General features: G+C 37.4%; 1 protein-coding gene across 3 annotated transcripts in view; it reads left to right on the plus strand.

Moving 5' to 3' along the window:
• The window catches only part of GPC6 (glypican 6), a 776,640-nt gene that overhangs the window by 692,135 nt on the left and 59,222 nt on the right, over nucleotides 1-25,283 (plus strand). For all 3 annotated transcript variants that reach the window (XM_065056864.1, XM_065056870.1, XM_065056879.1), the window contains exons 5-6: nucleotides 13,085-13,215; nucleotides 21,893-22,036. In XM_065056864.1, coding sequence (XP_064912936.1) covers nucleotides 13,085-13,215; nucleotides 21,893-22,036 — 275 coding nt within the window. The remainder of the gene's footprint in view (nucleotides 1-13,084; nucleotides 13,216-21,892; nucleotides 22,037-25,283) is intronic.

Raw genomic sequence — 25,283 nt, forward strand, 5'->3', positions numbered from 1 at the left:
TTCTTTCCTTGAAAAAATATATGACATCTGTAAGCAGCATTTTAGGAAAGCAGACATTGCTGTATCAATTTTTTGAATAGTGTTTGCTGTTGTTTTTCTGCCTCCTCACTTTTGCTCTCTTTTGAAAACTAGCAAAACAGTTTCCCCCATAGATGCTGTCCTATTCCATTTGACAAACATTGATTTTTCTCCACCACGTTTTGAGTGGAGCCAAAACTGGCGTGGCTTATTGTTTTTAATAGGAACAAAAGTATCAACTTAAATACCACCAAGCCTTGTCATGCCAAAACACATTTATTTCTGTATAGCACTGTCCACAGATATCAGTACAGCACCAGGAACAATAGATGTTAATTTGCTGCCATGCACTCAGCCAAGGGGAAACAAAATTAGGTCTTTCTGTAGAACCTGAGAATAAGAATGAACAGCCTCCTCCAAATCAAATTGTTGAAAAGATGCTTTGTGATTTTATTAGGCCTTGGATCACATCCCATTTGTTTGGCAGATATAAGTATTAATAATAATCCTCATGTTTTCATTAAAATGCACAATGTTTAAAGATTATATCTTTATTTTTATACTTTTGCATTCGGAAAATCTGAAATCAGTGTTATTCTTGGCAGTGATAAACCACGAGTACAACAGCATGGGATAGAGACTAACATTTCCGCTTCCCTGTTCTTGTTTATTCTGGTATGGATCTGGAACAGCTGCAATGAAATCAGTGTTGGTATCACAGAGCTATAGCCAGGTTAGTGACAGTTGAATTCCACCAACATTTGCTGTTCTGGTAAGATGAGGAGGTGGATTAAGTGGATATGCATAAAGTTTAGGAACTGTATGAAAACTGTCCTGAAGCACTGGTCAGTGGCAAAGCGGGAGCTCAGGTAGGTAAGGAGGGTGGGACAGAGCTGGGGCAGAAGCTCAAATGCAAAAGCATGAACCTGGTGCTCTTGAGGTGGTCGCTAAAGAGGGGATCCAATGTGAATAAATTCACAATGAACTTAATCACTAAATAAACTGGGTGGATGGGATCTCCCTCTAGAGGTCTCCAGAGCTGACTACATCTCCCTGTTTAGCGTACAGGGAATCAGGGAGAACTGTTTCACAGAGTCCTTAGAATTGTAGGAACATGCTAAAATTCAAAGTTACAGAGAACTGACCCCAGAATATCCCCATACCTCCCTAGTTTCCCTAATCTGGTTTTCTGTCATACAACAGCCTTATGGGGAAATATAGATAATTCATATTCATAAATCTCTCTTGGATGAAACTGGAGCTGATTGCATGCATCTTTTTGTGTTGAAAAATGCTCATTTTAGAAAATCACAGATTTTTGAGGAAGAATGAATATGATGGTTGCCTGGCCACTGGCCTGGAAGCCTTGCCAATGTGCAGCCAGCCAGCAATCTTTCTGTGAAAAATGGTCCACTTTTAAATTTTTCACCCTCAGTTACAAAGTTTTTTTCCTGCTGTGAAAGTTTTGATGGGAACAGATTTTTTTTTATGGCAAACACTGTTTGTATGTTGTTGTTAATACTTATGATGATTGCAACATATCAGGCAAGTGGCCTTGTGTGATGAACATTAGTTTTTTATATTACTTTGACCTTCTGTAGACTAGACAAACATTTTTACTCTTGATCTACCAATCATTTAAAAGATCAGGACACAGATAATTTAGAAGAATTAAAGAGCTCAAGTGTAGGATTTTACAACATTGCCCCTATCCTATTGATTAGTTCTGTTTCATCCCCATAATATAGCTAGTGCAGCTAGGCAAACATACAGAAATTGCTCTTTCCTTTCAGGAGGAATGTCAAAGCCATAAATAGATTAGTCATACCTTCTCTATTGGTTTGTGACAGCCTTGATGTACACAATCATTTGGGATTCAAACATTTTTCCAGGGAGGGGAAAGTACTATTTTTGTTTGCTGCATTGGGTCTCACTGGGAGAAGATGCTGTGAGGCATCTCAAAATTCACTGCATAGTGGAAGGCTTTTAAATGCAATGAGATATCCGCAGTACATTTCCATATTAATCAATAAGATGAAAGGCAAAAATCAATTTTGTCTGTGCAACTGTGTGTGACACCTCCCTAAGAGCCATATGATTGGGATGGATTCATGCCAGCAAAGCTGGCCATAGGTTGATTGTTTATTTATGGCAAGGAAAGGCATAAAGTCAGTTTAGTGACAAAGTAGCTGTAAAGATGTTACTCATAGGATATCTATTCAAAAATCTGGCATTGGTGCCTGGGAAATATGTATTTCAAATCTTAAGAGCAATTGTGGTTTCCTGCATAAAATAAGAACAAAACCCTTCTTTGATTTAGAAGAAAAAAAGGCTGAATTTACTAAAGGAAATTAGGAGCATCCAGGTGTTCTCTGATAGTCATGGCAACACTGAAGAATTTGACACATTGTCTTGGGATTAGCAAGGTATTGTTATTGTAACATTAAGAAATTGATGAAATGTGATTCCCTAGTTTCATATTCTACATCCTCCTTCATGTACAGGAACAGACAATGAACATTAACGCATTCCCATGTCACCTACAGTTTGGCTGGCCTCTATTACATCCTCTAGTAATTCTCATAATTCAAGATTGTAGAATGTTAAATTACAACTTGTGTCATATTTGAAAGCTTACATTTGTAACCTCTTCTGCAATGTGATATCCAAGATGTTATTTCACTGTAGGTGAATTCATAAATATAGACTCTTTTCTTTGGTGCTCTGTTCCTTCCCTACTTATTCCTGATATCCAGGGTTGTTTTTTCCATGATTGCTAAACTGATTTTATGGCAGTATGAACTGAAAAACTTGGTTTTGAGTGGCGATATCCCAGAGCCCTTCATTGCCTAAAAATATGTTAGAATTTGTTTCTTTTTTCTTATACTCATCACTTGATTCCAATTTACTGCTCAGTATCATGAAGTCCTTCTCAGACTTTCTGGGACAGTCTTCATCTTTACTCTCCTGAACAGTAACACCAGTATGTTTTTTCACCTCACTATTTACCTCCATCTCCAGATAATTTAAGAAAATGTTACAACAGCAAAGTCTTAAGCATAGAGTCCTGTGGAGTCTGTTAAAAATGTCTTTGGAGCAAAAGTTATGCCAAGCTAAGCTTTCTACAACTAACTCAGATTATAAAAGTAACTTCTACATAGGTGAAATGAATTGTAGCCTAACCACACAATCACAGAAGTCTGGGTTAGAAAGGGACCTGTGGAGATCCTCTAGTGTCCAACCTTCAGCTGAAGACAGGGCCTTAGATTAAGTTTTTCAGAACTCTGCCAACCCAAGTCTGAATATTTTTAGCAAGGTATTCCACTACATCCCTGGATGACCTATTCCAGGGTTTAATTGTTCACTTGGTGACATCTTTTTTTCTTATAGCCTAACAGAAATCTGCACCCATTGTGTCTTGTCCTGTTGCTCCACGTCCATGTGAAAACAGTTTCCCCATCTTCTCTGTACCTACAATTTAGGCACTGAAGACTGATGAGATCTCCCCTGAGCCTGATCTTTGTAGGCTGAACAAACCCAGTTCATTTTCATCATCTAGGTGGCCATCCACTAGACTCTTCTAACCCAAATAATGGCTAAAATTGATTTATAATCTTAACGTAGCACTGAAGGTGCACTACATCCAGCAGTAGAGAGAGACTATGCAAAGGAAAGAAATATTCAAGGAAAAAAAAGGTAGAATTACAACCAATATCCTTCTGTAAGTAATCCTGAGTAAACTGCCAATAGGAATGGCAAGTCTGTTAGGTTTAAACCGAATTTTTACAGAAGAAGACGTTAAAGTCACAGATGACACCGTATTCATTAGAAGAAAGATTATGTGTTGATTAGATGCTGCTAAAGAGTGGACTTATTATTGAAATAACCAAACAGTTTCTTGAAATGAACTGCTTATAAAAGTAAAATATGTATCACTTCTCAAGAAGAGGTAATGGACAGCTCATTAATTATGTTTTCAATACTGTGCCGTAAGTTCTGTCAAGGTTGGTAAAAGTTCTACTGCACAAAATTTTGAAATATGAGTAGGAAAGGAAGTAAAAAACAGTGCAGAAAATATAATAACTGTAAATTCTGAAGATGAGGAGACACTTGAAAAAGTATGTCAGGACTGCTATGGGAACTACGAATTATAAATCAGTTGTGATGAAGAGGATAAGGAAATCCAGTGCATCAAGGGAATCAAGACAGTTTTCTGAGTCATATATATGGGCCAAAAAGGGCCTCTGCAAAACAAAACTAATGAGATACAACTTTAAAAGCTTAATTAGTTCTAGACATCACAACAGCAGACAGGTGTTTTAAAGAAAATAAAGAAAACAGCAAAATCGCTTATGAACACAGAGTAAAAAAGTTAGCGTGGAAAGTATGACTGAGTACAAACTAAAGGAGGGTATGATAGATGCCTTCAAATATCTGAGGGACGTAAAAAACAAGAAGAGAGTAGGTCTGATTAAGATTATATAAGGCAGCTTAATAGAAGTAGTTGAGTGAAATTAAGCAACAGAAAAAATACACCACATAACTGGACAGATATTCTAATAGTTATGTACAGTAGACAATGAGATCGCTTTCTTTAAAAATGTTGGAAGAACATAACTAAGCCATTTTTAAATTGGGCTGGACAGATTGCAAGCGAGTGTGTACTGTGGATAGTAACCCTGCACGGGCAGTGGAATGGCTGAAAAGATCTTTGATTCCTTATGACTGTGACTGTATCACGATAATGTGAGCTATATTCTCAGGATATTTTTACTGAGGAAAGCATACTTTAAATATGAAATTTCAGGCTATGATTTGCTGTCTTCAACCATTTGAGCATATCTAATCAGGGTCAGGAAGATGGACTTTTTTTCACTGTTCCAAACACCACATATCTTGAAAGAATTATGCACACTGGTCTAAGTTAATAAAAATTTAAAGAACAGACTGTAGCAGGTATCATACAGGCATGCCTCAGTGAGGGTTATTTTATCTACTAACAATATTTTCTGTGACTGACGATGAGACTATTTAAATATCTCTCGGCATATGGAAAAAGCAACAAGACAAAGATTTTATAAATGTATCACATTTTATTAATTGATTCATGTCAAGCATTCAGATAGAATCCTCAACAAGATTTGATAATAACATTTGCTAAAAGTCTGGTTCAGAAGAACATCTTGCATTCAACTCCCATAGGGTAGTGGAAGAATAATAATAGACAAGTATTGCCATTTTGCCTAGTCTTTGCTACTTTCTTTTTGCATATATGAAGAAAAATAAGATATCTAATGGCAGTGCAGTGAATTATTTAGAATTGCTCAAAGTTATAGAAAGACAGAGAAGCAAAATCATTTTAATATGGTCATTTTTTTCAATGCGTGGAAGAGAAATGTATGCTATGTGAAATGCTCAAAAAATCTAGTGAACCTGCAGTTCAACCTACAAAATTCATTTTGTTGCTATCAGCTGCAATAAGATGACAACAGCATGTCAATAACATTTTCATACATATATTGTACATTATATTGAACTCATTTTTTGAACTGTTCTACATAAACAAGACAGTTAGAGACAAATACAGCAGGAATGATAAAAAATTCTCCATTATCACAGAACTGGGTATGAAAAACTGGCTTGTTCATACTGCTGACAATTATTTTTTTTCTGTTTTGAGGGAAGAGTAAGTGATATTGTTAACAATCAACATAGCTACATCGCTGATCAGTGTTGAGTGTTTTGATTGCGGGGTGACAATAAAACCCTGGCAGATGTATTGTTAACCTCCTCTCCCTCTCACTTTCCCCTTTTGCCCCTCCCTCTCCCCCCTTCCCACTCAGGACAGGCGATCGGGAGGGAAAGAAGGACAGAGAGAAGAGAGTTGGAAAAATTAACAATCTTTTACTAATGCTACTAATAAGAATAGAGAAAATAATACAAAACATACAAAACCAATCTTGAAAGTCTCAGCAACAGCAGAATCAGCACCCGAAGTCCTGGATTGGACTCTGCAGCCAAGCGGAGCTGGATTCAGTCTCTCACTAGGCCTCAGTTTGCAGGGATGACTACCAAGGTGCTCTTCTAATGTTGGCCATAAGCAGAAGGGAAAAAGAGATGAGATCCTCATGATCTCCCACTTTTATATGAAGTATTCATGTGAATGGGATGTTATACTCCGTTGGTCAGTTTCTTGGTCACCTGTTTCTCGTTGCCCCTCTCGCGAGATGTCCATCCATGCTTATCAATAACTTTGCATTCTATTGCTATGTTTACCAAAACATGTGTCTGGTTCTCCAGGAAAATGCAGTTAATATGAAGGCTTTAGCTGACAGGCAAATTCACTAAAAGAGAAACTTGTTTTTTAACAAAATCAGAACAATCAGAAATATCAGAAAATACATAATTCTTAAATCTGCAAATTCTTATAGTTGAAATTAAACATAGATAATAAATAACTTGATCTGATTAACTACACACATTTTTAAAGCTTACCTTTTTAATTAACTGTTAATTAACCTGGCAGGGACAATTCTGGATTCCAGTCCCTCCTGCAAGAACCTATGATGCACTTTTCACTACATCAGCCTTTGGGCATCAACCCTACAAGCGTAAGCTAGAAAACTGGATTCAACCCTTCATAACTGTGTGCCTCAAATTCTAAGACAGAGAGCAATCTTTCTGTCCAGGTGAACGATTAAGAATTCCATAGAAACAGCTTTGAAAGGAGAGCCATCAGGCACAAAAGAACAGCAGAGGTGGTTACGATGTTTTTCCTGTAATATTTTGAAGCTCCTTACAGCAGGTAAAAAAATTGAAATGGAGTCTCCCAAATCTTGGTTGTACTATGTAAAGGTTAGCACCCTCAGCTCTCTTGGCCCAAGTAGCAAACAATAGGACAAGAGAAAATGGCCTCAAGTTGCACCAGGGGAGGTTTAGATTGGATATTAGGAAATAATGCTTCACTGAAAGGGCTGTCAGAGTATGCATATGTGGAGCTTAATGATAGAGAGGAAATCTGTCAATTAAGTTCAATCAGAAAAGAGCCATACAGTGTGTTAATATGAATAATAATGTGAAAAGGGGACTGTGGACCCTAAGAAAAACAGCAGTTTTGGCATCACTGACATGCCTTACTCTGATTTCCTGAGAAGAGAGTTCTTAGCACCTCATTAATTGTGAGGTGGAGTTTTACTTTCCTCTTCTGAAGCTTTTTAAATCATCATCTAGCAGTAAAAGTTTTGGCAGAGTATTACATGGATGTATTTCCGCTGTTATTACATTTTTTAAAAGTCAGTATGTACCCATATTTCACTTCTCGATTTTTATTTTTTGTTTTGTTTCATTAATTTACCATCTAATGCTCTAAAGATTTTATGACCACTACTTATAGTAAGTGTCATGATGGAAAACTCACTGAGTTTTGCCTACATAACACAGTAAATACAACCCAAACTCCTGCCTCTTCTTGCCCTTGATCAGAAGGTTGGGATGCTACCAAATAAGCACTGCTATGCAGCCCATCATATTAACAGTTATATCCTTTTTCAAGGCAGTCATTGCCACTCTCAAGGTCATAGCTGATTAGGAGAATTTGCTCAGTCTCTTTACAGCTGAGTCATCTCTCTTCTTCTGCAATCCATTAACTTGTACATGGACTAATCCTTTGAAGTTTCCCAAATAAAAATTTATCCTTACATTATTTCACAAGTAACTATGTGAACAAACACTTCACAGTTCTTCATAAATGTTAGAGCACATGTATAGGACTAGAAAAAATATAAACCTACTGGTACAAGATTCAAGATAAAATCTTCTTCCTTTTTTTCCCCAAACAAAATATACCTTAACATTTTGGGAAGGACTTGAATTTAGTATTTTACCATTCTTTGTCTCCCTGAAGAAACAACATTTTCAGAGATTTCATCCATAGATGCTTTCCTGGATTTGCCGGGGGAAAGCTCAGCCACTGGTGGAGTCTCACTAATATTTTAAAAGTAGAACAAAAGTGTGCATGAGAGGAAAAAATTGAAGTCACAGCCAAACTAACACACACTCCAAAAATACATTCTCAGTTCCCTGAGTCTCCCCTATCAGACCCTCCTTGCATTTTCTTAGTGATACAAAGATAGGGGGAGGGGGAAAAAAAAGGAGGCACTGATAGTTTTTTCAGGAACTTTGTATTTCAGCCTAGTTTGTTTGTTTTTTTCACTTGTCAGATGTCTCATAAATCAGTGTCCTTGTCCCTGCTCTTTTTGTTTCAATCTGAGATTTACTAGGAAGTTTTTTGTAAACCTACCCTGAAGGAAATGTAACATAAACAGGAGACATCACTTTTGGTGTCAAGATAAGTCCAAAAGACAGTGGCTTGATCCAGTTTCTAGGAAATAGAGGCAGATTCTTGTCTATTTATATGGGTAGTCTATCCCTTATTTTGTCTGGAGGTGCTCAGGGTTCACAAAACTGCATCATATTTTTGAATTCACACATGGTCTTCTGAATTTTTAAGTTATACAATAAATCACTTAGCATGTGATCAGTTTTGTCCTACACTTTTCATTAAGGTGGCACCTATAAAACCCAATAAAAAAAAAAAATCTGATTTGTGAAGTAAACCAAAAATTTCTGCAGGATCTCTTTGTTATATATGGTTTAAAATGAAACCAAGTCCTTCTAAAAGCCAGTGTTAAACACCTATGGTATGTCTTGGTGTGGATCAGGGAATACAAACCAGTTAAACAGAGCTGCTGTGCTCAGCCAGCAGAAACATTTTGGAGACCCTGCGACTCCACCCTGGGACTCCAGTAGACTTGGGGTTTTCTACTGCATCAGGAAAGTCCCCACTCCTGTTTTGAACAACACGCATCCAACAGGAGAGGTTGAGAGCAGTGGCACTGACAGTGAATCTAGTATGCCATATGCTCTGCGCTTTCTAAGGACTGTTCCCATGTCCTCAAGTGAGCAATTAGTCGTGTTTATTGTTTCCAAGTCACTAACAAATCCACGACACAAGAATGAGTAAATTAGACTGAGCTCCTGATCCACTCATCCAGCAGCTAGATGCCAGATTTTTGCCAAGTGCTGTAGTATATGGGAAGGGAAAATGTACTTACCCTAAGTAAAGCAGATTTTGAAAAAGGCAAAAGAAGTAAAATTTCTAAAAGTAAGTAATTGAACAATACAGTCCAAGTATATTTACGACATAAAAAGCAGGTAGTCAATTCTTCAGTTTTCAGATTTTTGTAGCACAAACTATAATTAAGCTCCCAATATCTACTATTAGAGCTGATTGAGAAATTATTAAAACCACACAGTGTCCCACTGAACTGAATTAGACTTTCTTTGAGTTCAAAGGTCTGTTCTTGAGAATTAAGTTTTCAAGAGTGAGGCATATAGATTTTCTTAGTTTCTAAATGTTTCCAGTTTCTCCTGTACTAATATTCACAACTTCTTTAGGAAAAAAAAAATTTACTTGGGTCAACAGTGTTGTGTTTGTTGTTACATTATTATATATTTGAAGAGTTACAGCTACAGGACCATTACATCATTTTGACTGTACTGTCATAAATCTCACATCATTAAATTTCATCTGATTTTCACTATATTCAACCTAACAGCTTTTATTTCTTTCAATTGCATAGGATACCCAGTGTGTATATATTTTAAGTGTTCATATAGCATTGTGCAAGTGAATAATAAAATTTAGCACCAGAGTGAGGGTTAGGGTTGGCAAACAAGGGGATGCGACCTCATGAGCTGAAGAAATATTTTCCAAGGGAGGAATTCGAGTTAAGACAGTGCACTGTGGAAGTTGTTGGGTTTGGTTTTTGTTTGTTTGTTTGCTTGTTTTTTTCTAGAGATCAATGTTAAGGATAGGAAATTCAGTCTGAATTTTAATCTGAGGGCTAACTCAAACAATCAGTAGACAGAAATTAGTTAACTACAGTAGTGATTATGCTCCCAAGGGCCTGCACACTCATAACAATATGACTGCCTTGGTCTTCAAGGCTTCTCTCAGTCTAGGACTGTCAGATATCCTCTGGATAGATTTGACTTAATATTAGGAAGAACACAATGGTTAGAGAAAAGATAGAAGGAAGAGCTCAGTCAGAGGCTAAGAAAGTAATTTTGGATTTCATAGAAGTGGCACTTGCTCATCCTCTTTTGCTTGACTGAGCTTGTAGTACTTGTACCAGAAGGAGACAGGAGTAACCCAGCAGTCCAGTCACTGCTAAATCAGCCATGGCCCCACACACCTGCTGAATTAAAGAAGATAAAATGAGTCCTCAAACAACATCAGTTTTCCTTTTATGCAAGAGCTCATCTGAACTGTGCAATTGTCCAAGACTTCTAGTCTGAGTTAAGCTCTAAAATGAGCCTTCACTGGAAGCACAGCTTGTGTCAGCCTCAGATATAATGGTTGTAGAAGGAACCTGTTTCACTTTAGCCCTTCAAGCATATCTGATCCCAGCATTTAATCTGTTTCTCAGACTCTGCCTCTTCAAATACGTCTCTGTACAAGCCTCTAGTTTAATACTAGTCTTGTCCCACATGTTAGCTCCAAAACCAAAAGAACAGACTGCTGATATAAAGATGTACCTGTCATAAATAAAGCTGTGGACATTTCAAACTAAACTCTTCCCTTAACCCACTGGTCTCTAAACATATCCCTAACTAAATAAAAGATTGCAGGGCTATGCTGTCAAATGATACTGTTGGCTCAAATCCTCACTGCTTCATGCTACCATCTCCACAGATTTGTGTTTTGAATAGCTACTTGGAGTGGTCCAGAGTCATTCCAACCCAGAGAGGGAGATAGTAATTAAAGAATATGGAACACTTGGGAAATACTTCTTGATTTCACTCTCTATTTTTTTTTTTTCCTTTTTTTTTTTAGCATAGAGCTATAGCCCATGTGATTGAAACATAACTTTGACTCTAATCTTAACTTGAACCATCAAACCTATACCATACTATATCAAACAAGGAACCTCAACTTTGCAAAAAGCTCACAGAGACCTTTGGCAGTCAGGAATTACCCACATTTCTCAGCCTCTGCCCTCTTCCAGTGCAAAGACTAAGGAAAGACTAAGTCTATGGATAGGGTTAAGGTTCAGAAAATAGAAGCTGATGAACACATTCTCATGAGGGGTCTCCAGCAATTACATATCAAGTGAACTCTAGTTCAACACAGTCCATTATCCAAAATATGTGCTTGAGCTTAGCACTAGACTTGTCCAGCCTGCTAGTTCCCAAACTAAAGTGTGCTCATACAAAGAGATGCTGGTCCTTAACTACTGGGCTACTCCTAAAAATAAAAGAAATAAAAAAAAAAAACACAAAACAAAAAACAAAACAAAAGAAAAACACAAAACAACAACAACAAAAACAACCTTGTGACAAATTCTCTTTGCATGTGGAAAAATTGCCAAGTTATTGCAGGAATCTGCATGCATATATGTTTATGTCTATTTTTGTGTGTATGAAAAATGTTTTGTTTCCTCTGTCAGAGGAAGGTGCTGTTTTCAATGACTTTCCCACTGAAAAGGGTTTAGACTGAAGAATGTTAAAATAATGTTAAGCCAAAATAACACCTCTGTTTTGAAACAAATTCCTATTATCTCACTGTTTCTCACAGTTAGCAAAAGATGCTATACATCCCACTGCAAATAACTGGCATTACACTCTTTCCAACCTAAGAGTACTGGGAAATATTAGACCCGAATTTGAAAAAGTTCTTAGGTACTACATGCCAACTAATTTCCTTTTCAGTGCAATTTTTAGGCATGCATTGACTGCATATAAATAACATATCAAAGCCCCTGGGCCAGACTGTATATGGGAGTCTGTGTCTAGGGTGAAATGCCAGCCTCTTCGTCCCACATATCCACACACGTGTACTGCTGTGGGGAGGGAGAAGATGGCCTTGCAGACTGGAAAGGAGCCCCAGGACTCCACAGCCAAGCTTACAAGCACTGCCATTGGGGCTATGGGATGCTCCATGGCTTCTCCACGTAGCTGCCATGGAATTGGTGTGTGCAACAGCAAGGCACACGTGGGGTCTGTTTTGGAAGGACATCTGGTTAGTACCTTTTGGAGCCTGAGTCTGAGAAATAAAGAACATGTGAAGATTTTTGTTTATCATTTTAAAATTGCAGGTGGCATCTGTTTAAAGCTAATTAGATGTTGAAAACTTTAAATGCTAGCATATAAGTATCAAATACAATGTTCACAGGCGTAGTAGAAATCCAGTTTATCACACGGCTGTTGCCACAGAAATTGTGAGAAATCAGTGTCTGTGCATAGATAAATGTATGTAATGTACAGAAAAACCTTTTTTACTGTTATTAATTTCTGTTCAGTAGCTTGTTTTTTACTTGTTAATGAACCCAAAAAGATAAAATTCTTTGAAGAGGGGCTCTAATGTAAACTAAGCAGACATTTGTTTTTAAAATCCAAAATATATAAAGAATATATGTTTATATGTTTCTGTATAGAACTTTCAACCAAGTTTTGAAAATGTAGCACAGCAAACATGTTTTATACCTATACACTATGGCAGAAATCCAATATTCATCTGCTGTTCATATTGCAAGAAAATGAGATCATTAAGGTCAGAAAGAACAGCTGCTTTAATTATAACACCCTGATATATCATATAAAAGTTTTCATCATCTCACACAAATTCTAAGAACGTACCCCAGGGATTCATTTCTATCATCTCACTTTTTCTGGGGAAGGAGACTACATAAGTGCATTCCAGAACACCGGCTGCTTCAAGTGGTGTGATGCTGTGTGAAATAATTCTACTCCAAGCTCAATAATGCTATGGCAACTATTATTAATCTAACTTTTACAGTCTTTATTCCTCTTTCTGTGGTGGCAGCAGCACAGGAAGATATTTTTGACAGCTGGGAAGCTGCCCTGAAGGGTTCCCAGTCGTGCTGCCACACGTCCCCACAGGCTGCTGCTCAGGAGCACTGGATACTCAAGGCTCCAGCTGGTGAGGCTGAGGCACCCAAAGGTGTCCCTTCTTTAAGGGAATGGCTGCTTTGTGTTTTAACAGATGCTATGCTTCTGGTAGCGGAGAGATTAGAGGGACCATTCAACATTGAATCAGTCATGGATCCTATTGATGTCAAGATTTCTGAAGCCATCATGAACATGCAAGAAAACAGCATGCAGGTGTCGGCAAAGGTACTGTGTGAGTCGCGCCTTCTCTGTTGCTGAATGTCACAAACAGGGGGAGAAACATCACCATTCTTCTGTCCAGACTTTAAGACAGATTGTCCAGACTACTAGAAATTGCTTTTGCTTGTTTGACAGTTCACCTGACTGCCTTTGAATCCTTCATCCACTTAAATGAACCCAAAGTTTTCAAAAAGGAGTGGCAGAGAAAAAGGTACCATTCAGTAAACTACAAAGTAATAGTTGTAAGAGATCTAAGGAAACCAGAAGGTGCTGAAACTTAGTGGTAACCCTGTAAGCAATATCCTGCAAAGTACATTTGGTAACTTCTGCTTGTGTCTCATCTGTGATTCTCTATATGAAGTTCCAAACACATTTTGATCTGTCTAGGTCAGACTGAAGTACAATGTGTTTGAGGTGAATACACAAAATGTTCCATTTAACCTCCTTTAATAGCCACTCAAGGGAAATATCATTACATTGGCCAGCCCCTGATTATCAGACCACAGTTTGATAGAGTTTTGTCTGGATGCTGACACGAAAATAAACAGAGTTAATGATGCCAGCTTCCTCCTTTCCATTTTTAGTGTGTGTGTGTATACACAGATCACCACCACCTCTGAACCTCTCATTAATAAGATCCTTCAAATTCAGTAGCAGGTGCTTTTGAGCCAATAGTCAACAGTTAATGGCTTTTCCTTAATATTCATCAGTCCACTGTGGGTCAAAATCTGAAGACAAAAGTTTGCCAGGTTTTCTGCATTAGGAGTTTCTATCTTCTATTGATCTCCCAGAAGTCAGTTGGGTTCTGGCTAGACTGACGTCGGAGCCAGTGAATTTCCATTGCTTGGAAGGAAGCTGCCGTAGCTGGGAAAAATTTGAGGACAAAAAGGCAGGAGGCTGAGGTTAATATTCTTCCTGCCAACCCAAAATTAGATGCTTTTTATGGCCACATTGCTGCAGGTTGCTAAGGATTTCCTTCAAGGTGCTTTTCATTTTCAACCTGCAGAATTTACTCAGATTTTAAAAGCAGTCTGCATACTGCGCAATGAGACTTTGTTCTGGCAGCATTCATCAAGGCATTTGTTTAACAGCCAAGTTCTCTGAAATATTTTGGGAATTAAAGGCTAGCCTCAGCAAATTCACCCTTACCTCAAAAAAAGAAACAAAAAATATTTTCACTGAAAACTCACCCAAGGCTCAGGTGTGTTTCTTTTTCCTTTTTACATGTTCAGTTCTCACAGTTTTTCCATTAGTCTGGAAACTGCATCCCCTACCAGAGCCCAATGACATCACCTTGGCACAGACATATCTCACAGCGCACTTGTAGCAGAGCAGACTGTTTCTCCTGTCCCTCAATAACTCTTTATTTGCTGTAAATATTAATAAATCACAGTGATTCCATTTGCAATGTAAAGTTTTTCTTCTAAGAGAAACCTTAGCCAATAATTTTTTAAATTTTGTGAAACAGAAACCAAATCATTTTAGTGAATTTTTTTTATTATTATATTTTCATAGATAACAGAACTGTCTCTCCTTGGGGGTCTTTGTATACTTCTGTGTACACCAGTATTCTCCCAAAATGTGATTTTCTTGTTTTCCTAGGTGATACCCTCTTTTTTTCCAGCCCTAACACATGGAAATGCTTTCTTGTGACAGAAAAGCATAAGAAGGCAAAGACTTGGGGTTTAGTGCTGTGTTCTCCTTTGTCATGTTGAATCTGTAGAGATGATATATTAGCAGACTTTGAATCAGTCATCTGTCATCTAATTTTTCCCCCTTATACATACTGACCACTTAGAGCTTCAGTGAAAATGACAGAAACCTTGTCAGATGTAATGGGGTGCATGGAATGCAATTGCAGACCTAATGTAGGAGAAAAGCCACACTTGTCAATTATTCTGAGACGCCACTCAGAAAGCTTCGGGCAGGGTGCTGAAATCACACTATTTTATTTTTCTTCAAACAATTTTCTATCTTGCATTTGACTGTATCCACTGAAAATGTGGTGACTAGGAATCATAGCTATTTTTCCACAAGTCAGTCAGTGCGTTTTTACAATGGGAAAATGATGATGCACTGATACTATTATGCCTGCAACACCCACGTACACATAGATTATTCTTCACCACTGACATACAGCTTTTTCTACCTAAAAATCTGGCTGATATGTGGGAGGAGGCTTTATGCTGCATTCAGTGGAATTTTGGGCTATTTTGCGTAATTTTTTTCTCTTTTAAAAGGAATGAAACAAATGAAAATGAACAGTTTCTTCCTCAAACACCTCTCACTAATTTCATCCACTTTGCAGGCAGAAGACCCAGAGTTCATTTAATCCAAAATCCACCCCTCTCCTGTTTCCAATGTTTATAAGCAATTGCCCTATTCCAGAAGTCATTCACATTAAATTATACTATCAATTTGTCTTTGTATTACAAAACGATGTTTTGTATTATAATAGCTGCAATTATATATTGAAATTATCTGAGAAAAATAGAAGTATGTTTGAAATAATACATTGACTGTACATTACTGTGCATATGGAGGCAAAATTAAGTGGGTGACAATGTAAGCTTTCCAACATTAAAAGTGTGTAAAAATAAGTAAGAATGTTATATCTTATGTGAATGAAGAAGTCTTTAATTTTAGACATCAGCAGAAAAATACATCATGAACTTCCTAAGTCTCCATTTTTATGGTTTGCCCCTCCATCCTTCACTTGATGTAGCACAGGTTTTGTCAAGTATCTTTTTTCCTATAAATATGCATGTCCTATTCAGCACTATTCTTCTGACGAATAGTCTTCATGGTTACAATCATACTAATAAATAAAAGGGGGACAAGGACCAGTGCCTGATCTTGAGGCCAAAGTATCACAGTCCAATTCATTTCTATACTGCTGAGACATACCTTCTGTGGAGCTATTTCATTCTGCAAAGAGAAAGTTGGAGCAGTCCAAGAAAAAGCCTATGAGTTAACAATTAATCAGTGCCAAAAGTCAGGGCTTATTGCTCAAGTTCATGCCTTGTCTTTCATTTCCTCAGAAGACACAAACCCTCTGTCTTCTTCTCTTGATGGGTGCACATCAATATCAGAACAGAGAATTATAGAGGTGCCACATGTACCTCTTCTATCTTCATACTTCCAACCAAGGACATACAGACTCAGCCACATCCCAGTACCTGTCACTGCATAAGATGGAGCATCTCTGTTCCCGGGCCATTAATTGTTCTTGTTTGTCTGTTGATCGTGGTTGATTGTTTTAGCACAGTTCACATTAACTAGGTACTAGTGTTATGTGAAGATCCTCCAATTCATCTTGAGGCTGAAATCTTTTTATGTTTTCTTGATATTTCTCTGCAGTCTGCATGCAGTGCTGGCTATATAGAGAGTCTAGGCTTCATAAGCTGCTCACCTTGTGTGGCTGTCTTGTCCCTGAATGCCAGCCACACAAGCTCCTTATTTTGCCTCAGGAAAAGTCCCACTCCTGACAGCTGCAATATCTGGAGATGCTTTTCAAAAAGGAGAAATGGTCTAGAAAATCCAACCCTACGACTTTCTGCTAGAGGAATCTATGTGCTCTGAATCAGACACAACTTTCCTTTCTCCAAAAAAATATGCAAGGACTGAAGATCATCAAAACCAGTTTCCATAGCTTCATCATCTAATACCTGCAGCCATTCCGACAGAGTATCTTCTGCAAACCAAACCACACAGAATGCAAAAACAGTCAGTCTGGGATGTCTGAGATGCCTCGCAAGACATCAGCACTTTTCAAGAGTAGGCATTTCTATCTGGTGCTATCCAGACTTCGGTGGTGTTCCCTGAAGGCTGTCCCTGGTAAAAGTCAGGTTTCAATAGATTTACCTTGGATTTATCCTAATAATGTCTCAGACATGCTATGTTCATTATTGAAATCTCTTTGTTATTCATCAGTGACACTTCTTTGTTTCATGTTTTAGGGGTTTTTTTGTTACTTTTCATGATGAGAACAATCAGCCCTTGGAATAATCTGCCCTGGAAAGTAGTAGATTCCCAACACTGGACACTTTTAAGATTCAGCTGCACAGGTCCACCTTGTCTAGACTGTGCTTTTGCCAGGAAAGATTGGACCCGTTGATCCTTGTGGTCCCTTCCAAGCTGGTATTCTATGATTCTATGATTCGGTGACTTGAACATTATAGTGCCAAACTCAATGCTCAGCAACAACTTGATTATTTCTCAGGTAAAAGTTTCATATTCTGTATATTGTTTCCCATGGCTCAGTTCATATCCAAGACATTTACCATTCTTATTCTTATTCTCTCTGAGGTAATTCAGGGAGTAATATTCAAAGAGTCGTAACATATAATGGCTCATTTCAATCTTGGCCAAAACAGATGTGGTTTGGGGGCCTTCACAGTCTTTTCATAAGGCTGTCAGTACCATTACCTTTGACTCCGGCTTCAAGTCAAAGAATAAATCTTACATCTGTTCCATTCCATTTATATGAATGTTTACTAGTTGACATCTGCAGAGATTGCTCGTTCACAAGAAGTGGGGGAAAACTCAAAAAACCAGCAGAAAATATGTTATCCATTTTTCTTCAAAACAGAGAAAATTCCTAATCTGGTTGCATCAGCATAATTGTGCCTTCATTGTTACTCAAAGCACAACACCCTGGACTATTTTCTGCCTGTTAAACAGTCTGGTTCTATACAGACATGTTTGGCTGCTCTAAGTGTCTTTTGGCTGCCATGGCAAGATTTTTCCACTTTCATAAAGGCTATCCCATAACTGAGTATCCCCTTAGTAAGTCTTAAATCTACTTTTGTCTGAGTTGATGGATGTGCCATTTTAACCTATAGATATATATTCCTTTTAGGCAATTACTTCAGCTAAGAGTATGAATGAGCTCCATGACATAGAGGACTACCACTGCATTATTTATAAGGAGGAAATCTTCTTAAAACTACATCCAAGGTTCTTCTTAAAATAGCCCCTGAGTTTCATATTAACAAAACCTCTTCATTTATCTGTGTTCTTTCAAGAGTCCTGTGCAGAAAAAAATATAATAGCATTTCAGGAAAAAATCAATGCTATTCTATCTGAAGATAAGAGAGTCAATGGAGCAGAGTCATAGAGACACTCAATAGAAAACACTCAGCACTGGCACATGTCTAAATAGCAGTATGACTCTAGGCTACACAAAGAACAAACTCTACCTGCTGGGATTCAAAACTTTGAGTTCTCCTGGGAAAAGGACTCTTATTTTACAGTATCTACTTCTTACTCCTGAAGTAGACACCTTCATTTAGTCAGCTCGGTGGATGTAATTCTTCACTGGCTCTGTTGACTTGGTCTCATGGCTTGGTACATATCCCTGACCAGAGAGAGCTGGTGCTCTTCATGACATCCTAGGATATCCCATTTGAGGTTTAGCTGTAGTTCAATGGGGAATAGTCTTGTGTTTAGACAGTCTTAACAGATGTCTCAGACATCCTAGGACATCACAAACTATTGTAGATGCTGATGTGAGAGCAGCTGAAGGGAGCTTTTGATCACTGTCTAAAATGGAAGCATAGATGTTTAACTTAAATATAGACATCTACATGTACACACTTAAATTTAGGTGAATTATTTTCAAATTGAATCCCTTCTCTAAATTCAGATGAAACAGCCTACACCAATTATATATAAAAGGCATTTTTTTAGGGAGAGGGAATTTATGCTGCCCATTCACAGCATGCATAATGAAGCACTTGAATATTTTTCTAGAAATTGCTCAGTGTCTCTGAGTAGCTTTGTGAAGAAAGGATTTCATGTACTTTTTCTTAGGAAGCATTTGTTAATTTCAGGTATGAGCTTTACATTTTCTGTTCTGTTAGGTAATACCTGGATGCAAATTAGAAAATGTCTCTTTTGCTCTCAAAATTTAGTTATTGAATATTGTATTCTTACTACATTTGTGCCAGGTCATTTAAGAAGTAAATTATTTCTTCTTCTGTGACGTAAAAATCACTATCTAATTTCCATCTCTGTTATTGTCTGGCTGCACATAAATTTGTTCATATAAGACTACTGACTACAACTATTCGCTTGAAGGTAAATACCACAAAGTATATGTTAGGGTTTTTTGGTATGTCACAAGAAAAAAGAAATATGAATTATGTAGACGTGCAGTTACTCCACGTGGTCATATAAGTAGCCTCACAGGCACACAATGTGAAATTTGAGATGAAGGTTTAGTGCCCTCAATTTCCTCTCCCCTGAGACCTAAGTTACATGTTTTGGATAACTGCCACTTGTCTTTGTAAGCAAATACCTGATGACTGACTTGACTAAGTGGGATTTCATAGATATCTAAATAAACAGTTATGTTTGCTCTGCATAACATCTTCAGTCAGAATAAGTATAACTAAACTTTTCTAAGTATAACCAATGTCCCAAACATATATGTTTGTGTGCTTGCTTAGCTGAAATTGAGGAAATTTTCCATGCAGTTAGAATCTTTTCTTCTTAGTAGCTAGCACACTCTTTGTTTTGGATTTAGTTTGAGAATAATAAGATAGCACCCTGGGACAGAGTTAATGTTTTTCTTTCAGTAGCTTTCCAGTGTTTGGGATTTGGTACAAAAGGAATGTAAGAACTCACTGATATTTTGGCTGTTGTCAGGGAAACCAAGGACAGGTAAAAATTGGTGAGAGTGGAGGCACAGACAGGACAGCATGTTTTTTGGCATCTAGGCAGATCAATGAAGTATTCCATACCATGAACATCCCACTCCATATATAAGTGGGAAGTTGCTGGGGTAAGCCTTTTTTCCTCTTCCAGCTCCCTTGACTTCCCTATGCCTGCTATGATCTCCATGTTTTACTGGAATCACTGTGCTTGCAGTGTCCACCCTCTGGCACTCATTACTGGGAGCGTGTGTTCCAGCAGCTAGGTATTGCTTTGTGTCACTTTACTGGTGTTAGTTAAATTTGTTTTTACTTCAACCCACAAGCCTTTCCTTTTTCTCACTTCAGAGCAGCTGTTTACTGTTTAGCCACCACCCAGGGTTAAACAGTAACAACCTGGCCCTTTGAAATGTACAGTATCACACACAATCATGTATATATCCTGAACATTAATCTAAGTCAAATTTTCTTCATGGAGGAAAAATAAGCTTCTTTCCTGCTGAAAAATTTAGAACTTTACAAGCTAAAATCATATTTCCTGGTTGATTAAATGAATTCATTGTCCAATAGTCCTCATAACTAAGGAGGGTAGAAACTATTAAAAAAACTGATGGATACTCTCAAGCCAGACTAAGCAGTATTCTACTCATAAATTAAAAATCTCAATGGACATGCAACAGCTGACTTGTTGGACTTTGAGCCAAAACAAACCTGATGATTGGACATAAATTTACTATGAATCAGTTTCTTTCCACAAATTTTGAATCATTTGGGCCCTCAAAATTAACATTGGGAAATCTAAGAGCCAAATGTGGTGTATCCTGAAACAACAAAAGTCATGCCATCCGTTGCAACTTCAGAGGGAACCACTGAAGGCAGAAAATCTAAGTCTAAAAGTGAAACAAGAGTCTTTTTGATCACTGGCTCACAACATAGCTTTGTGAGCTTGTTATCCTGTTTACCACACAAAAAGGAGTAATCTGATCCTGCAAACAAACACAGCACCTGCATAGGAGTTTTCACCTCCACAAAGCTCATTCAGACAGATAGTATATGTCTGTCATTAGGGTTTTGTGAAAAATATCTTACAAGAAATTCTGACATTCATTTTTTTTTTTCTTCTGAATGGAGGCAAAATATTGAATCAGCCAAAATACAATGGTCACAAAAAAAATATTATTTCAGAACTGAAAATGCTGGTATGAATGTAAACACTAGGATCCTACTACATCAGAACATTTTAAAAAAATTAACTCTCTGAATATTCTACCTCCTTTCAGCCAAGCAACTTTCATGAGAGTTCCTCTGGGATATTACTTGATATTCAGTAGTCAAAAGTGTCCATGTCCTTCAATATCCACAAGATATATGCTCCTGAAACTTTTTTCTAAGTGAAAGTATATGAAGAATTTCATAACCCCAAACATTATCTTTTATACCTAATAAACAAACACACTAGCAGAAAATAATTCTCATTCTTGCCCACTCAATATACCTCACCTCTCTTCTGGGGAGAAATTGGTATGAATAAGAAAGTTATCCAGTTATAAGACCATTTCATCATTGACCTTTTCTCTGAGACTACAAACAAAATTAGAAGGTTGACACAGCTGTGGGTAGGGATTTTGAATGAGCTGCGGTTCTGAGTAAACACCGCATTTTAACAAAAACTATAATAATCAGCTAAGTCCTGACACAAAGCACTTCCTTTTGTTCATTTCTCTTCCTAGAAAGACAGCAACTAAAATACTTTCAGATGTTAACTTCTTATAATAATCACCTTGTTGTTTATTTTTTTAAGGTTCCTATATGTTTTTTATGCCTTCTCCGAGTAATTAATAGTGGTTAATTGTGAACTTGAGTTTTAATGAAGAGCAAGTACTCAATTCACTTTTATCAAAATATCAGTCAAAGCTGGTTTCAAATATACGAAAGAGAGAATAAAGAAGCTATAAAATTCCAAGTGTCTTTTTTTTTTTTTTTTTTTTTTTTTATGATATCCATGTAACCTACAATGTCTTTTTCAGGTTTTCCAAGGATGTGGCCAACCTAAACCAGCACCTGCCCTGAGATCTTCCCGTTCTGTCCCTGAAAACTTCAACACCAGATTTAGACCATATAACCCAGAGGAGCGACCTACGACTGCTGCTGGCACAAGTTTGGATAGGCTGGTAAGGCAAAATAAATTCCATTTTCAAATAAGTGCAAATGGCTTGAAGATAGAGTAGAAGACTAGTAAACTCCTGACAATATATTTTTAATAATTTCATAAACACTCTATATAGTTTCAATTCCAGCTGTTCCAGCATTCAGTGTATATTTTTTTCTTCATTGGACATAGTACAGAATTGCATTGTAGGAGAACAATATTACTCAGTTTTTATGTATTTGAAATGCTGGAAGAGAACTAGCTCTTTCCTGGAGGCCAAAAAACAGATGAGCCATGGCAGGTACTTTGCAGTATAAATTCTCTTTGAAAAATGACCTGCAGCAACATTTCATATTTTTTTTTTATTTTATTAAAAATGTTTTGTGTGTATTAAAGCAATTTTTAGCAGTTAGTTCTTTAACATATCCACTTGCAAAGGCACATTGATTTGTTACACTTCTTTACTTAATTATAAAATTACCACTACTTTATTTCCATCTGTCTCAAAAATTGACTTTTATCAACTAAAATTTCATTGATCATTAAAATTTATTTATTTATTCAGCCATTTTGAAAACAAGACGTTAACATAAGCTTATTTTCTTTACTACCAGTCATTGGATTCACATTTCAGACTTTGATGCTCCTGCTATTTATACATCTATAGATTTACAGTAGGCTGATTATTATAACTGATAATTCTGTCTCAGCAATCATCTCACGGTAAAACTGATGAGCAAAATTAAAGAGTTGTAGAGCGTCAGAATCAAAACAGACCATATTGCATACCTTGCCCCTGTCAAGTTTACTGCTGAGCACTTGAACAACATTGATCTGTCTGGCAGAAGAGAATTGTGCTCAGGGCTGCAGCAAGAGTGAGGGGAGAGTAGCACCCAGCTGGAAACATCCACCGTTAGCTGGTGGTACAAGGTTTCAGTGAACTGAACCTCTGCTGGTTACCAGACAGGTGCTGGCTGCACTAGGGTGCCAAAATGTCTTGCTATGGTTTTGATGACGAACCTAGGCTGTCTAGAGGTTTCTCCAATACACATCCTAGATTGCTGAGCAGAAATCCAAGTATACTAATTCAGGTAAAGACCTGGGTATCTCTTTGATACCATCATTCAGCAGATTCCTTTGATGATCACAGTAGTCTTCCACAGTTCCAGGTGCTTCCAGTGGTCTCTGTCTATTCTGTGTTCTGTCAGTCTGCTGTAGACTGTCAATCTTCATGGCAATTCAACTGGAAAATAGCAAGGCATTTCTAGTTAAGACATGAGATTACCCTGCAGCAAAAGGCAGCGTTTGTTAGTTCTCTGCTCTCCTTGAAATAGTATAGCCTGATTATCCAAAAGGAGAAGTAGAAAAGAAGATGTCTACCTACACTGTAGACTTAGGTCATTCTAATACAGCAGATTCATAATGCAGTGTAGCATCTCAGGCTAAAAATCTGGCTGGTAATGCTCAATTCATATTTTAATTTTACTCTTTTGCTTTAGATTCAAAGAACCAGCTCTTGTGTATCACTCAGTGCAGAGTCCTGGATCTTAATCTAGAATTGGCCAAGGTGAAGTCAAAGGTCATCAAAGCCTGTAGGTTTCAGTCATGCTCCCTCAAAGTTAAAGGTTGCTCACAGACGAAGTGGGAGGAAGAGGGAAAAAAAAAAAAAAGACTGGTAGCATATTTCAGCTTGGATTGCTCTTATGTTGTAAGAACAGTTCAAGCATTTTTTGAAAAGACAGGCAGATTTAAGGGACATTTCATATTGACATAAGGAGAATACTTCTAAACAGATCAATGCCTTTTTTAAACTACAAACTTCCGAAATACTGAGCAATCCTGAATAAACCAGAGGTGTGTCATATGGTTCTGGCCTTTAAAGTCCGTAGCTAATGAAAATTGCCAATGCAGATAATCCTTTATAACTCATAATAGCTTATAGACTTTTGAAAGGAAACTTGTATCCATATGATTTAGCTAAGTGTGTTCACACATTTTTTTTCAGAACAAAGAGTTTGGCATTGGTGCTGTTGCTTTAAAAGGTGTTAAAGCCAAATAAATAATTGTTTTTCCTGCCAGTGATATTTAAAGTAATAACTATTTGTGGCCTATTAGTGATGCGTGTTGGTATCAAATCCATTTCCACATGGCAGTGATGCATGTGTTATCTCCTTTTGAGTTGAGATCAACAATCCCTTGAGTTGAAGGTGACCACTGACCTCAGCTGGAGCAAGGAAAAGCTGTTTATGTGGATTAGAGCAGAAGGCCTTGTTTCTGAGCTGTAATCCCTTACCAGCACTTGGGAAAGTTCACTGCCTGCATCTTGCACCAATGTGGGTAATTTTATCCAGAAGGATATCAGTGCTGCACTTCTACCTCATAGGAACATCATTTAACATGCCTACATTAGATCCTTAGCATTCAATGTGCTGAATCATTCCCTGAATCACGTATCTCTCCTCATTAACTATAGACAGAGCCAGGAGGACCAGCCTCAGTTCAATCCTCCTAACCCTTGTGTTGCTGACAGGACATAAGGAGAATCCCACTCACAGCAGTTTTCCAGTCTGAACAATGATCATTTTCTAATGCTTGCTTAATGCAAACGTACAGCAGTATTAGTATTTTGATAGTATTGCCAAATAGGTAAAGCCCCTTTTGACTATTACAGATATAAGAAACAAAACTTTCCTTGCAAGTCAGCTTCAGTCTTACATTAGTGCTTTTAGAAGTCTGTTTCTTGAATTTGTATTCACAAAACTCTGTCAGACCACTTAACTCTAAACTGTCATCACAAAGTCCAAGCATGCAGCTATGTAAACCTCAAAAGAAGTGACAGACAATTCTGCTTTCATCTGTCTTTGACAGTACATCCTCAGAAGAGACCAAGTTTAGAAAATATTTCCTCTGCATCTGAATCTTATACAAACATGTAGCATCCCTAAACCTTTTTTTTCTATTCCTGCTCATATTCCCATTTATAAACTTAATTCAGTTGAGCATATTTTATCAGGTAGTTTGCACAAAGCAGCCCTCATAAGAAGTCTACACTGAAATCACCAGATACCAAATCCATCTGAGAAACATTTCCTTCATCCTTGCCTGAACTTGTGTGTTTAATCCAGCTATTCCATTTCAAGAGAAGATAAAGCAGTTTCCCTGTGTTATTGTCATATATGTAACCAGTAAAGCTTAGTAAATAGGGAATAGATCAAAAGAAATTGTGAGAAATGTGAAAAACAAAAAAAAAAAAAAAACATAAAAGCAAT

Source organism: Columba livia, chromosome 1, assembly GCF_036013475.1.
Source record: "Columba livia isolate bColLiv1 breed racing homer chromosome 1, bColLiv1.pat.W.v2, whole genome shotgun sequence".
In the NCBI taxonomy this organism is placed as follows: Eukaryota; Metazoa; Chordata; class Aves; order Columbiformes; family Columbidae; genus Columba; species Columba livia.